Source organism: Apteryx rowi, unplaced genomic scaffold, assembly GCF_003343035.1.
Source record: "Apteryx rowi isolate R43461 unplaced genomic scaffold, aptRow1 scaffold_72, whole genome shotgun sequence".
Lineage (NCBI taxonomy): Eukaryota > Metazoa > Chordata > Aves > Apterygiformes > Apterygidae > Apteryx > Apteryx rowi.
In genome coordinates, this window is record NW_020451005.1 from 1,103,435 (window position 1) to 1,119,307 (window position 15,873).

At 38.5% G+C, this 15,873-nt stretch overlaps 1 protein-coding gene across 3 annotated transcripts in view; it reads left to right on the plus strand.

The window, feature by feature from the left end:
* The window catches only part of NR3C2 (nuclear receptor subfamily 3 group C member 2), a 226,345-nt gene that overhangs the window by 164,535 nt on the left and 45,937 nt on the right, over positions 1-15,873 (plus strand). For all 3 annotated transcript variants that reach the window (XM_026087509.1, XM_026087510.1, XM_026087508.1), the window contains one exon: positions 93-209. In XM_026087509.1, the coding sequence (XP_025943294.1) occupies positions 93-209 (117 nt within the window). The remainder of the gene's footprint in view (positions 1-92; positions 210-15,873) is intronic.

Genomic DNA, 15,873 nt, shown 5'->3' on the forward strand with positions numbered 1-15,873 from the left:
CTCAAAATGACTGCAAAACAAACAATACAGTGAACAAGTAGGAATTATTTACGTACATGCTCTAATACGCGTTTTGTTTTTGGTTCATTCAGGGCAGCACAATTATCTGTGTGCGGGAAGGAACGACTGTATAATTGATAAGATTCGGAGGAAGAACTGCCCAGCTTGTCGATTACAGAAATGTCTGCAAGCTGGAATGAATTTAGGAGGTAAGCAGAACATTAATAGTTTGGTCTCATAATTTGATTAGGTAAAAATATTGGAAATGTGCAGCCTTTTATAGCTCTGGCAGCTGCACAGTCTCAGAAGTTTAAGGTGGAGTTATCCTAGAGAAGTGCTTAATAGTTAATAAACTATTGTCATTCTAAATCAGTTTTTGGACATATGTATTTTACGGCTCAGAAAAAAGAAAAGTGGGTGTTTTATGATGACAGTAATTTTAGTGGAATCTCATATAGCTAAAAGTGTTAAGATTTCAAGGATTGTGTGCTTTTTTTGGTGATAAACACTCTAGAATATTAAAAAACATTTTACAACATCATGAAAAGCAAGTTCATGTGAAGTGATACCTCTCAACTTCTTTGTTGTTCATTCAACATTTAGATAGATTTATTTCTGCTGCAGTCTGGATATGCAGTTATTGATGATGGTGCTCCATAATTCATATACAAAAAACAAAAAGGCAAAAACCTTTTTCTTAATTTATCAAAAGCTTTTTGAAAGCCATATTATAACAAAGCTTTTAATAGTTTTTTTCATTGTTTTAGTTCTTCAGTTACAACATCTACACAGTGCAGGCTGTGCTTCAGAAGGCTTCTTGTTATAAGCCATCCCTCTAAGCAAATTGTACTGTAAATCATCACTCATTATATTTATTCCGTATATAAAAAATATTGTCTGAAGATCAGGGTTTGGATGCTTGCTAAGATTCCTTCCCCTGATACCTAGAGTGCCCCTTACATTAAAATATTTTCAGTGCTTATTACATGGTCACATTTATTCCTCCAAATTGTTTTCTCTCTCACAACTTGCTGTTTTTTTTATCCTCCTAGACCTACTCTCCTAGTAGCCTGGCTTAGTTTTACAGACACATTTAGCTTCTTGTCTTTCATAGGTTACACAATGTTACATAAAATCCTGGCTCCTGCCTTCTGTCTTAATAGTTTATCTACTCCCAAATCCTCTTTTTCTATCTTGTCTCCTGGCAAAAGTACTCAAGTAAGCCCTTCCTCACTTGGAGGACAGCCCTGCCTTTTTTTCCCTCTTAGGACCTCTTTAAGCTGCTCTCCAAATTTTGAGATGCTGCATTGCTGCCCAGCTAGTCCTAGGCCCCTTGTTTCTGCTGCCCCCCCCCCCCCAAATCGAGACCAAATCATGGCATGCTGGGGTCTGACGGCTTTTTCCCTTGATGTTGGTCTATGCTGTTGAATCTGACAAGGGAAGCACACCATCGGCTTTGTTTCATGGAGCATAGCTCCATGGTAGTAGCTCCTTCTTCCCAAGGAAAGATGCTGTGGGGCTGAAAATGTAAGTGAAGCAAGCAGCCCAGCTCTGTGGGTTTCTGGAAATCTTGCTGCAGCCACGAGCAGCTTGCGAGAAGCTCTGTGCTGTATTCTGCACAATGCTGGCAGATCTCCTGTAGGCACGTATTCCTGTACGTGCATACATATACAGTATTTCTTCTTGCAGAATATGAGGCTGCTGTCCTGTTTGGTAGTCTTTCAAAATAGAAACATTTGACACTGTATTTCTCTGATGTCATGAGTTCCTTATAGAGATTTCCCAGTATATTGCAAAGGCTGTGTTCACACAAAGTGTTGTACAAGAAAATGAGGAGGGGGGAGAGGTTGGGGGGAGCTTCTTTTTCATTCACCAAAATCATGTAAATCAAAAATACCTTGAAAAATCTGCCCTTGCATTGGATCTTGATAGTCTGCTGGAAGTTGTTTATGATCAGTGATCTGCATATAATGAACTAGGAGGCTGAGTCCGCCTCTCCAAGGTACAGCTGACATGGAGTTGAGCTTAGTGATTTAGTTGTTTTGGTGTTTTTCTCCATATAGAGAAATTACAGTAAAATTCACATTCCTGATTTGATCCCTTTATGCCACAAAAAAGAGCTAAAATGGCATAAAATGATCCTTCTAGCATGCAGGTGGAGGAGATAGTAGGGGAAAGGCTGTGAACATAGATGCAGTACTGTGCTTTGCATGAGGTCAAGTAGAGAAAACATGTTGAAAGCCCAGGTTGGACGTGGGGATGCCAGAGAGGGGTAAGGTGTAACCCGGAGACAGTATTACAGTTTAGAGGGCCCCAAGGGTTGCCAAACTATGCTAATGAACCTTTCAGCCCTTGAGCCAGCCCAGATCTGGTAGGAAACATAGCTTAAAGCCGTTAGCCACTTAGGCCCTCCCCCTTCCCAGGTTGTGAATTTTGCATCAGGCCTCTTAGGAGGTACAACACAGCATTTCAGTCTCAATTGTGGGAACTTGTGTGTGCTGTTGCAGGGGTTTCTGATACAATGGAGATCAGCATGAGAAAGGAGGTGGTAATGGCAAGAAGAGCTATTAACGAATATTTGGCAACAGTAATTTTCTTTTCTCATAAATGTCTAAGTTTTAGTATTAAAAACAATTTCTCATAATTAACTTGGATATGCAGAGCATATTCATATTATTAAGAGTATACATTGTAGCTTGTAGTTTCATATGTGGCTGATGGTCAGCTTAGTTTTGCCAAGAATTTACATTACTCCAATAAAAAATAGACTTTTATCTCCTTCTAGTTTGTACTTATAGGCAAAATATGCAAGTATTTTGCTAGGCATTGTGATCAGCAAAGATTTGGGGAAAATGAATTTATAAATGTGATTTAGTTTAAATCCTATTTGCAGCATAGTACTCTATAGCTGAGTCACACTGCACAGTGCTGTGTTCTTTGTGCAGTAAATCTAATTTAGCTCTCGCCCTCCAACTTGAAGCAAAGGCAAATGCAAAAAGCAAACCGCATCAAAGATGCCTATGTATTTGGTTCATGAGAAAAACAGTAAGATGTTATGCAAAAGGGTCATCAGCATAGCTCAGGGCTGCAGTGTGTTGCAAGTTGCTGAAGCCATGGACCTTTCTTTTCCACTTATGTGTAGGTTAGAGTGATTTATTCCCTTACTTTAAAAAAAGGATCACCAGTTGATATAGAAAAAATACTGCTTTAGAGAACAAGGTCCTGTCTCCCATGGGCTGGAAAAGAACTTGACTCTTTTGCATCCCTCCCCATCTGCAGGTCAGAATGAAAGGCCCCAGGCTCCTGCCAAGCTGCAAGTTACTGCAGTAGGATGTTTTATAAAGCACAGAGAGAACATTTTGTAATGTGAAAGTTTGCTATCCTCTTCCTACTGTTACCGAAGATATTCATCTCTGTAGTGGAAAACTGGAAATCAAAGAGTTTCCATGTTTCCTGCAGTAAATTTTTCACAAACTTTCATTAATCTACTGGGTTTTTTTTCTGCCAGGCTTTTTTTTTAAGCTATATTCTTTCTCAATTTTTTAAAATGTTCTTTCTTTTGTTTACTCTATCAAAGGTATGTTTTGATCAGATATGTTCAGCATGGTAACAGCTTTTTCCAAAAAATAGTGTTTTGATGTGTGGCAGCATGCCATGCTTTAAGCACCTTTTACAGAAATATGTGTAATTCAGTGATATAAAATACATCTTTTCAAGAAGGTTCAGCCAAATTAATGTAGCGGTTTTATTGTTTACCTCATGCTTTTCTTTGTTGAAACATTGTAGTGTTCCCCATGCTCTTATCCTCTAATACTCTTCAGAGAATTATTCATCAAGTCAGCAAATAATTTACCTAATTATGTTTTCTCAATTTTTCTGTTTTGATTTTATGAGAAGCATCAGCCAACCTGTTATTTCTCCAAAGCTAATGTTGCCAAATATTGAATTAATTCATCACCCTTGTTTCTAGAAAGTGCGTGTGTGCCCACAGATGTATTCTTCAGCAAGCAGGACTCTAAAACTTTTTCAGGAATCACAGTTTGTTTGTTGTTTTCTTTTTAAACTCCAGTGCCATATGCTAGACTTAATTATTGGAAGAGATTCAGAGTGAGCAACTGCAGTATGAAGGTATGCTGGCCCATTTTTGGTTTATGCTCTTTTTAAGATTCTGTAATTAATTTTCATTTAATTATGGACCAGAATGTCTTCATGAATTGTTAAGTTTCTTCCAGCATACATTTTGATCAGGGTTGTCAAATCTCTCACTTTGTGCATGAAACATTTTAATTTGACTCCCACCTCATGCTGCTGCACCCTGGTCCGATACATCCCCACTGCAGCACTGTGATCTCTGTGGCGCCGAGACCCCTCAGCCCAGCCAGCACCAGCGCTCTGCACGGCTTGTCATGTAACCACCAACCGCATCCAGCCAGTCAGCTCGTGGTCTGCAGCAGCGACTGGCGTGCTGCACTGCAAGCAGGGTGGTGCAGAGCCTTCTGTTGTAAGTCTTGCTGTGTGCCATGCTCTGAGCAGAAACCTAGAGAAGTGAAATTTTTTATATTTTGTGACTTGAGAGGACTCCCCCACCCCCTTTCATGGGCGTGTTAGTCCTTGCCCCTTTTATGTCACCAAGTGGTCAGGCATCCCTCTCTCTTCTGCTAGGCGATCAGGCTTCTGACGTCTGTTATATGTGCTACAGGGACAAAGAGTGTTGAGAGGTCTGTGCGGTGCAGGACTGCAGTCCCTTCCTTCCTCAACTCCAGCATGAAACAGTTCTGAGACTTACCAGTGCTGGTCACCCACAACAGTAAGAAGCAGCTTACTAAAATACCTTTTTAGTAAGGTAAAGTAACCTTTAAGATATTTAAGAGCAATAAAATAGATTTCACCTTGCAAATTACATAGTTCATCACTCTATCTGCAGAGACAGCCTGTGAAATTTGAGTCTAGGTTTTGCATACATTTACATATGTAAGACACTCTACGCACAAGATGCTGTGTCTGATTTGTAGTCTTTAGTTGCAGATATCCTTATTTATCTTATACATTAAAATATTTCAATAATCTTAAAAATAGATTAAATGAGAGAATCAGTAATAAGATACAGTATTTCACTTTTTTTGTCCTGCTTCCCATTTTCCATTTAATACTAGTAGGGATTTAAAATTGTGATATTATTTCCAATTATTGCAGCCTATATTTTGTATTATCTCTTTGCCTATCTTTTTGAGGAAAAGAATAGGTGAGAAAAGAAAGAGAAGAAAAAACACTCTATTAGAAAACTGAAAACTAAGAAAAACTTAAATATAGCAAAAATGCGCCCTTTTTCCCTTTTGATTTTCTTGAAAAATTTCTACCAACTTGAAGGTTTCATAAATCTAAAAGGAAAAAAAAGTATGTTTAAGAAACTGTAAAGCAGTGTATGCGTATGCTTAACCATTATTTTTTGCTTAAACTGTAACTGTAAGGTATTTTGAAATGCCAGTTAACTTTAACTGCATTTGTATGCATACAGTCTGTCTTTGTACTTCGTGTACATTTGCTATGTAGCATTTTCTTCTTTGGGAATCTACTTGGTTTATTTTTTAACTTGAAAATTCAAAAGGGTTTGTGTCAGTTCTTCTAAGAGATCAGTACACAACAGTATAGTAAGTGGTGCGTGGTTTTTGTAAAGCAAAACCTCAGTTTTGGGGGGGCTTACAGGTTTACAATTTATTTGTGGTATCTACCAATGTCTACAGTATCATTAGTATTGTTTCAAAGCAAGTTCTTATGTTTCGAGGTGATACAACTTGAGAAAACATTTGTGTTTGATAGAAATCCATCAAATTACAAGATCATGTTAAAATCTTTACTATTTCTCCTAGCAAAAAAATGGCCACTGATTTCCTACTTATTTGCAGTGTATGGTGTATTGAGCCCAAGTCAGTATTGTAACCTTGAGACTTTGTAGTGTGCAACCACACTACCTTGTGCTGTGATTTTGTTAGGGCCTATAAATTGTCACCAGGCTGTTATCTGTAAGAGCTATCAGCAGGGAAATCCGGGTTGCTGCATGGAGCCTGTGTTGGTGACTCTTCAGAAAATTACCTCCTTTCTGTGTAAGGGCCGATAGTGTTTAAGGAGGTGCTATCTCTGCAGATACTTCCCAATTAGTGAATATATCAAAAAAATTCTTCAGTCTCCTCATCTGGATCCTGTAGGAACAAATTTGTTCAGCAGTGAGTTTCACCTGTGTATTTTGTTTACATAGTTAGAAACACTTTTATTTCTCCTTTGGTGTCCATTTTCCTCCATATTAATAGACTGCTCTTCCCTGCTCCTCATGTGACACTAGTGTCTCATCTGAACCATCCTCGAGAGTAGTGCAGGTAACTGTCAGAACAGTCAATTGCCACAGCTATTGAGAAAATATTTGGGAATGATAAAAATGCATAATTTTGAATAGGGCTGGCAATGTCAGAGAACAATCTCACAGGCACTGATTAAATACTAATATTGCAAGTCTGTCTTTGTACTTTGTTTTTTGCTGATGATTTTATTTGATTTATGACGTCAGCTTAAGAAGATGCACTGCAGTAATCCAAAAGCACACAAATCACATGTTTATAAGCAGGTTCATGTTCTCAATCCTTCTTTGTTTTTTCAAGTTTTGCTAGTTTCAGCTCTGCCTTCTGACGAGTGCCCAGCTGCCAGCTCTGTTTGTCTTTCCTCCAGGAACAGCCTTTCAGGCTTTTGGCAAGGGTCTCCTGAACTCCAGACTTGCTTGTTTTATCTGCTGGACTCTCCTCTGTACCATTCATGGCATTACACCCTTGGTTGCTTGCTTTGCGAAGGAGTTGCAACTTTTCCAGTCTCCTGCTGGGAGTGCATGTCCCAGCCTGCCTCACGTTACAGCACTATGTGTGCAGGCTCAATTAGTTTTTGTCTGATTTGTACAGACTTAGAGGTTTCTCTTTCCCAAGCTGTTCATACTGTATGCTTGGTGTCTTGCTTTAGTTAAAAACACAAAACTAAGAGAGGCGATCACAGCTTTTTGAGAGGAAGGTTTAGATCTTCCCTGAAACAGTGCAAAAAAATCTTCCACAGTTGTGCTGTTGTTATGTGATACCCCTGAGCCACAGGGATGGCCCTTGCTCGGGCACCTCCTGCCAGGCATTCGCTGGCTGCCTTGCTTGGATCCTGCATTCCCTCAAGCTTTTAAGTTTTTCCATGTGTTGTTAGGGCCCCAGCTTTCACCTCCAGGATGCTCCTGGGAGAGATGGTTGTGGCTGTCACTGACTCCTCTTTTCCCCCTGTACACCACTACACCTGTACACCAGTTTTCTGTCTTGTGAGCACTTAGATTTAACAGCCTGTTTTGCTTAGGACTCTGAAATGAATTGCTGTTATGGCACATAAAGACACATAAAAACAAACAAACCCATACTACCTCTTCATTTGTTTCATCTCGTCACACTGGAGCCCTCTCTGATCTTAGACCAGAATCCTTTGGTGTTTCCAAAATTCTTTTCCTGCAGCTCTTGGTGTCATTTTGTTTTTTCCTAAATTGTCAAATGTTATGTTTCCTTCCACTGTATTCTAAGTCTGTTTCCTTTTTACTCTTCCCCATGGTTAAGCATAAATCCTTGCTATAAAAGTATGCCTCTGTCTCCCATTCCTCTTTCCAGAGCTGCTTGTTCTCCCTGAAGGCCARGCCTTTGTTCTGCCAGAGCCCTTCTGAAACCTCCCGTGTGGTTTGCTTTGGTGTATTTTCATTATTCAATTCCCTTTTGCTGTGAAAAGCTGTAGAGGAAGGAGGAACTTGTCATTTTAGCTTCAACCAAGCCATTGCTTCAGAGAGTTTCCACCTGAGTAAGAAAGCATGAAGATTTTATTTGCCATGTCTGACACAACTTTGGCCAAATTATGGTGGACTCACTGTTACAGTGAGCCTGTTACAGCATAATAGCTGTTTTTGTTAAAATCCTCATCAGTTGCATACAAGAATACTGTGAACCAATTCAGAAGAGCCTAGAGTAAAGCTAAAGCAGTGAGAATGATGAGAGGTCTTGAAAATTTGACTAGTGAGGATAGATTGAATTGGTTGATATTGCTTAGCCAAAGAAAGACTGGAAGGAAGGGTGAAGAGAGAGGGGATACCAATGTCTTCAAATATATGAGGTGTTCCTAAAGAGAAAGAGGAAATTATCTGTTTTCCATGTCTCTGAAAAGCAGGACAAGAAGTAATGAGCAGCAAGGAAGATACAGGTGAGGAAATAGAAAAATATTTATAACCATAAGGCAAGGGAAGCACTAGAATAGAGAGTCTGGGGAAGATACAGAGTCTTTGTCATTGTGTCTCTTAAAGATTAGATAAGACAAACATTTGTCGGAAGTGATGTGGATACAGCTGATTCTGGTTTGAGCAAGAGGATGGATCACATGACTGTCTGGGGTCTCTTCCATGTGACTATTAGTATGAGATAAATGATGATGATAAGATAGATAACTTGTACGGAAATCAAAAAAATATGAAACTGTTACTTCTATGTGACAAGAAGCCTTTTTATGTTTTGATACAATTGATTTTAATTGTATGAGGTATTCCATGTCTTCATCCTCTATGTGTAACTTTTTTTGAAGAAGCAATGATGCTAAAAGTCTAAAAGTCATGTGCTCTTTCTTCTGACATTATGTTGCTTTTTCGATTGTCTGCTAGTTTGGCATTTTACAGGTTTTAATTTGGCTGCAAACTGTGGTTTAATCCGGTAATGTCACAGGGAAAATTTGTTCATTCACAGATTATGCCGTAACACATCAATCTGTTGCTCTTTTCCTTGTCCTCACGTATGTACTTTGCTTCAGAATTACTTTAGTAACTTGTGTTTTGTTTTGAATTTTGTTTTCTCTTTCTTTTCCAGCAGTTCACAAGTGTATGTCTTCCTATTTTTAGTATCTGTGCTTTGATAGATAAGTGTGAGAAGAATACCTGGCAAGAATACCTAGCTCAAACAGCAGACTTTGGAGTTAGATGTTAGTAGAAAGAACAGTGCACAGCGGGTTATGAAGGAAATGTTGAGCAAATAATTTAGGACTTTTAGAACTACGCACCAGGCAAGAAGGTAGTGTTTAATAAAGAGAGACATGGTGAAAGAACAATTTGGTGTGTTCCTGAGCTATTCAGTTCCACACAGCTTCCTGGAAATTGGTGTGGGTGATTTGTGTGGTCTGGATGGAAATTTAGATAGTTCTTTATCATCAATTACCCCTTTCCTCCTCTCTCTGTCCCTCCCAAATCCATAAAGTTTTCATAATGGAAGCCTTCCTGCCTGGACGCTATCCCTGCAGAAGGTGTAAAAGAAGGATGACCTTGTAGAATGTGAGCTTGCAAGACCAATCCACCCAGAATGGAGAGTAAAGGGATTTGTCAGTGGGGAATAAAAGAGATACTGTTGTTGGGCGATTCTCCTGCCTTTAAAACCATGTAGTTACCAAACTTGAGAGAAAGAGCTGAGAAAACTCTTGTGTGGCTTCTGGATCTGCACATGGACCAAGCACATCTTAGGCATATGTCAGTTTTAGTCATTATTGGCTTTTCATACACAACTTCTTCACCTTCAGCAGAACTCAGAAATGTAATACTATCAGCTGTGAAGCAATATTCAGTCTCATGATTCGGATCATGCGTATGGGTAATATTGCAAAGTTACATTTTCTCTGGAAAGGTGGTTAATATCCCAAGTTAATACATATAGGGTGTTTTGCTACTGTTCAGGGTGATTTATTAAAGCAGGAGAGTAATATGGTTATATATATATATATATATATATATATATATATAAAAAATGAATAATCATGAACTGGATGATGAAAAATATGTCTGATAAGACTGTGGGAGATAAACAACCAGCTTGTATTTCACAGATAGTGTTGCTGTTCTGGAAAGCAGAGTAGATGATTTCTAGAAAATGAGACAGACCAGCAGCAGTAGAATGTATTAGAATTAAGGTCATTTGAGAGAAATCTGAGATGATGAAAACTGGGGATATGGAAATCATGCAGGTGAGGAGATGAAGTATGTCAAAAGTTTTGTTACTTGTGAAAAATAGTAATGGTGATGTGATGCATTAAAATGTAACCAGAAAGACCACAAAAGGAAGTGCAGCACTTACCAAGCTGAGTTCTAGTAGTATAAGAACAAAAATGAAGAATTTAAAGCATGGCACACTTTTGTATGGAGTGGAAGCATGAACTCTTAAGACATGGCATGAGAAGTGCTGCAGAACTGTTTGCTTATTGATGCTTTTGAAATATTCTGAAAAGGTTGTTGAGTAGCTATGCCTCCAATGTAAATACAAAGAGGATATTTGACACGCAGTAAATGTCTCCATGACTATATCAGAGGCAACTGAGATGACTTAGTTTAGTGATCAGAATAGAGGATGCATAAATCACAGTACATGCTTAGCATTGGATATCAACCCAAATAAAAAGAGGAAGAGAAGACTTGGACAAGGAACGTCTGCAGAATGTTGGACGAGAATGAGTGTCTTGGGAGGGAGGATGTCGCTTGGCGCAAGGGCAGGAACTAGTGATCGTAGCCAAGAGCATTCAATCTGGCATCATGGAGGAGGAAGAAGTAAAACCTGTTCTCTGAAGTTTCCCTAACTTTGTTTTACCAAAATTTTAGCAATAATTTCTCAAGCTGGTATTGTTTTATTGCCACAGGACTCTTAGAGAAGTAGGCAACAAATATTGGAGCTGTAGGTGACCAGTTCTTTGCATTCTTCATTGGTGTTTTGCTGTAAGTCTTTTTAAGTATGTTTGATGAATAGTCAAAACTAGTGATGCATTTGGTAGACAACACTTAACTCCAGAATCATTGAATTTGCCGTACATTTGGAGAATGAATAAATAATCAGTAAAATATGAGTTATGAGAGCATCTGAAAAGGAGTGATTAAGATTGGCTTTCATCAAAATTATAATTTTCTTTTGTAAGCTTTTTTAAAGCTTTGTTTGTTGGATGATTTAAATATTTAGAAAATACATTTCCTTTGAAATTAATGAAGAAGCACAAGAGGGAGTTTTATACACCAAAATGTTAGCTGTGAGACTGTATTATGTCAGTTTGGGATTTTATATGAAATATATATGGAGAAAATTTTCATACTTTAGCCATTTCTCATTAAAAAGCTTTATCAAAAACAGCTTGATTTGATTTTAACAGGAAACCACTAATTGGCATTTGGTAAAAGTTGTTCCCACACAGGGAGGAGTACCCCTATGAAACTGTTATTTTTCAATTAATTATCACTTTGAGGATTACTAAGAAACAAGCAAATGTGTTAGACATTTTCCCTGACAACCTAAATATTCCTGTAAAATACACTTTGGAACTCAGCTTTCTTTTGTCGCTTTTGTCCGCTATCTCTTCACGAATGTGTAGCCTGAAGCTCAGCATGGCTAAAAGAGAGATTCATTCCTTCCGTCTCTTTCCCAAACCTTCCTCAGTTCCTTCCTTTCTTGATCATTGGGGACCACATCACTGTCCTGTTCATCAGACAGGTATGTAGCCTGAACCTCATCTTTGAATCAGGCTGCAAAATATACAAGGTTTGACCTGGGCTTTCACCTTACTTTTTCTAAAATACAACTAAGATGGCTTCTGTGTAGTCTTTGCAAGGCTGCTTCTTTTACAAGTGCTACAAAGGCGTCTTTATGCCATTGCTGCAAGCAGATCGTTGTGGCTCTGGATGCACAATCCTGAATACTGTATACAAAAGGCATTTCACTGCGGAGGGACATGAGTCTGTTCCAAAAGATGTGTGCAAGCACTGTTATGAGGTGCCTGTAGGTATTTGTATTTCACTACTCACTTTATCCAGCCATATCTATAATAAGAAGGAAATGCAGAATTCTTATTAAAGTATGATAAAAAATTCTCATTAAATGGATGCATAATTGTTTGAAATAGTGCTTTCAAAAAGTAACTCTGAATGGTTTACTGTCACCCTGGAAGGGTGTCTGAAGTAGGGTGCTGTTGAGGGTCAGTTCTGGGTCTACAATTTCACTAATTACTTGGATAACAAGACAGAGAGCGAATATATAAACCTACAGATTAGGAAATTCTCCTAAGGATTTTTGAGGGAGGAATCAGAATTCAGAAGCATCTTCAATTTTAATGTCTGAAATCAATATAATAACCTTTTCAGTAAACAGCAAGGGTTACATTTAGAAAGGAGATTAGAGGTGTGAAAGTACAAAATACCTTAGAGTAGCTGTTCAGAGAACTGCAGAAAAGAAAGAGGCATGGTTGCATAATGGCTTATATGTTAAATATGCATCAGCAATCTAAAATTGTTGCAAAAGCAAACAAGTCTCTTTTGGTACTAAGTCAGTATTGTGCTGGTAAGTGTTGGCACAATGACTGTGTCCAGTTTCAAGCGCTCCCTGTCACAGTCATGGGGCTGGGGAACCTCATGAATTTGTCACGTATATTCCTGTGCCGGTTGGTAGGATTAGCGGTAATTGTGTCATTCCTGACGGACACATATCTCATCTGTTCTTGAAGATATTTGCTGTTGAAGTCTCTGCTGTTTCTCCTGATAATTTGTTACAGTTTTTCACGGACCTTTGTATTTAGAAGGGTTTTCATAACATCTAAACTGAATCTTCCTTTCTGAAATTTCATGCCATGTGCCTTAGGATAGGTGTATATAGAGTAGAGACAGCCCAAAGAAGAGTAACGATAATGAGAAGCTTAGGAAAAAATGTAATCTTTAAGGAAGAGTAGAAGAAACTGGATGTGTTTTAGTGTAGAAGAGGGAAAGATATTAAGGACATGATACCAGTCTTTTAGTACATGAAGTGGTGTAAAAGAGGGCTTAGGAATGATAAGTTTTTCTTTATGGCCACTGGGAGAAGGATGATGAGAAACCATGAAATCAGCAATCGGAAAAAAAAGGATGTGATGTAGGCAATATTGGGGAAAAACTGAGTGGTTAAATGTTGGAGAAAAATGAGTGATATTGCAGAGTTCCCTTTACTGAAGGTTAATAACGTAGTGGGGTGGTCAAAGTATAGCTGAAGCTGCCCAAAGCAAGAGGAGACATTGCTACACGTATGTTGTCTCTCTGCTCTACAATGCTTTACTGGAGCACTGCACTCTGTATGAGAACCTCTTCCAAGCAAAAGAAAATGCATAGATTTTTGAAATTGTCACATAAGCAAGCAAAGTAGCAAACAATAAATAAAGTCAGTTTTATTATTTAAATCAAATTAGAATCAAGATCCAAAATATGTTAAAAGAATGCAATGAAAAAGATGTAAATAATGTAGATTAAAACATATTTTAGGAGCTTTTTCCTTCTTCCGTTCTGTATCCCCCTTTTTGGTATACTGAATGTGAATTAAGAGCAAGAATTATATTTATAGATGTGCTTGGATCTTTACAGAGTCTGGCCAAAGGCAAATAAAATGTGACATACCCATAGATCAAACATTTATTCCTTGTCTTCAAACAGTTAATCCTGTCAGATGGAAGTGATACTTATTAATTAGTAAACAGTTGTGAATGATGTCGGAAATGCCAAATTATGCCATTATTGCAGTTATGCCTACCATTTTGTTTTACTGAATTCAATCTTTGGCTTTGATCTTTTCTTCCAGTAAAAGCTATGTTATGTTTGCTTCTGCTGGCAGAGGATAAGAAAGTTTTCATTCCTTTGTTAATAAAACTAAAAATTCTACCTGTATACTTATTCCTCGGACTTGCAACAGTGGTATCATTTTCTACTTTCTGTCTCACCTGGGTTCGAACTGTCAGAAACAGTTTTTAAAATTGGTTTAGCTGGGCAGGGCCTTTATTTTCTCTCCTGCCACCACAGGCCCTGAGTGTTTGGCAGCTGCAGCCTCCTTTCTTAGTATATTTGGATAAACTACTTGGTCTCTTCAGCATATCCCAAATGCCACAGCAGAAACCACTCTTGAAGGGCCACTGTTTTGATAGTGTGACCTACATGATAAATTTAAGGAATCTTGCGCTCCCCTTTGAAGTCCCTGTTAACCTGTCCTCTGTCTACTTCAGCTGTTGCTTTTCATTGCTTTCTCACCTTGCTCTGTCTAGTCAAACTGGGGACAATCAGCTCATGTGCGTGTCTCTCCCAGACCTGCGCCTAGGCCCTCCTTCTTACCCTTGGGACAATGTCCCATGGTCAGGTTTAGAGGTTCTTCATCTTCTGCAGCTACCAACTGTGGGTAATCAGTTTAAGAAAGCTTTAAGATCCTGTCTTTGTTGTTCCTGCCTTCATTTCCTGAAGGATAAAAGATGCACTCGTGAATGTACTTTGTAGAATTAATGGGGTGACTTTTAAGATCTTGTTTACATTATTGCTTTTCACTTTATCCCATAAATTTGTTGTGCGTGTGTGTATATATGTATAACATGTCTCTGATATTATCTAGAAATTTCACAGTGAAATCTCATGCCCATTGTGCTAGACACTTAAGTGAAAAAAAAATGTCTGTACCAAGACAGCTCAAAATGTTCATATATGTCAAGATACAACAGGTTTGGGGGAAGGGAAGCAGACTATTTGTGGTAGCAGTAAAATAGGTAATGAGAACAGATGTCAGCTCGCTGAAGTAAGTGAGGCAAAGGATCAGGCAAACATGATGAAGAGATTCAAAGAAAAAAAAATTGGCATTTTGATGGAGTCCTTATCTCTACAAAGGTGGAAGCAAGCAAGCAAGTGTGTATGTTTGGCGAGGGCTTTGAGGAAAGTATACCCAAAGGCTGTTACGGCTCCATCGAGAGGAGAGTCAACAGCTTGATCTTTTGGTACCTCTTGCACTGAGCAGTGTCGGTAACTTTTGGAGGGGAGAAGCAAGTGGCAACGGAGGGATGTGCAGGAAAGCTCTGAAATAGTTTGGGTGGGTTTGAAGGGAAAAATGTAACAGTTGTTGGGGCTGGAAAGGAGATGGTTGTTGTAGCTGAGGTGCAGAACTTGAGCAGCGAGCTTGGGGAGCAGGCTGGATGGAGGAGCTGAAGTATCTGAAATGTAGGTACCACGAGCAAGGCGTACAGAGTGGACTGAGTCAAAGGCAGTCACCTGAACCTGAGTGAGGAGGAGGATTTCAGTATTTAAAGAAAAGTGTTTCTATTCTATCCTCAAACTGCCTAGATCATCAATGGTTTTATGCAAGTGAAAAATTCTATGAAATAATCTCAAATGAAGTTATAACAGGGTAAACAACAATCTCTTACACTGTTTGAAATGCATATAACTAACCTTTTTCCATTTGTCTTTTACATGTACTTACTACAATTTCCATTTTTTCTTCTTCTCCTTTACTTCCAGTTAGTCCATTTCTTTTATCTTTTGTATTGCTTTCTTTTTCTCTCTACTGTTTTTGTTACTTCTTTCCTTCAACAGCTACCTTCTTTGTGGTCTGTTCTCAGCTTTTTTCTGTGCTCTGTGATGTGTCTTTTTTGGCTTCCCCTTTCCTTCCACTCTGTTCTCTCCTTTCCCCCATAGACAACTTGTTTTTATAATGTGCTGATTGACTCATATGTTTTGTGGCATGGATGAAATTAAGATCTGTTCGGTCAGTTTGATGGTATTCTGGCAGAGCTTTGCAAATAATAAATAAAGCTCTAACTTAGTCTTCTATATCAAGTCTTTAGCTATGCAAATAATAATTATTTTTTGATAGGCAGCAGTCCAGCTGTTCTCTAAATATCATCTTAAAAAATATCTGATTCTGGGGGATTATCAGTTGCAAGTCTTGCAATTCACATATAACTATAGATAATTTTCTAAACTTCTTATTTCACATTAGAATACGGAACGCTCGTGTGAATTTACAGAGTATTTTAGATTCTTCAGCT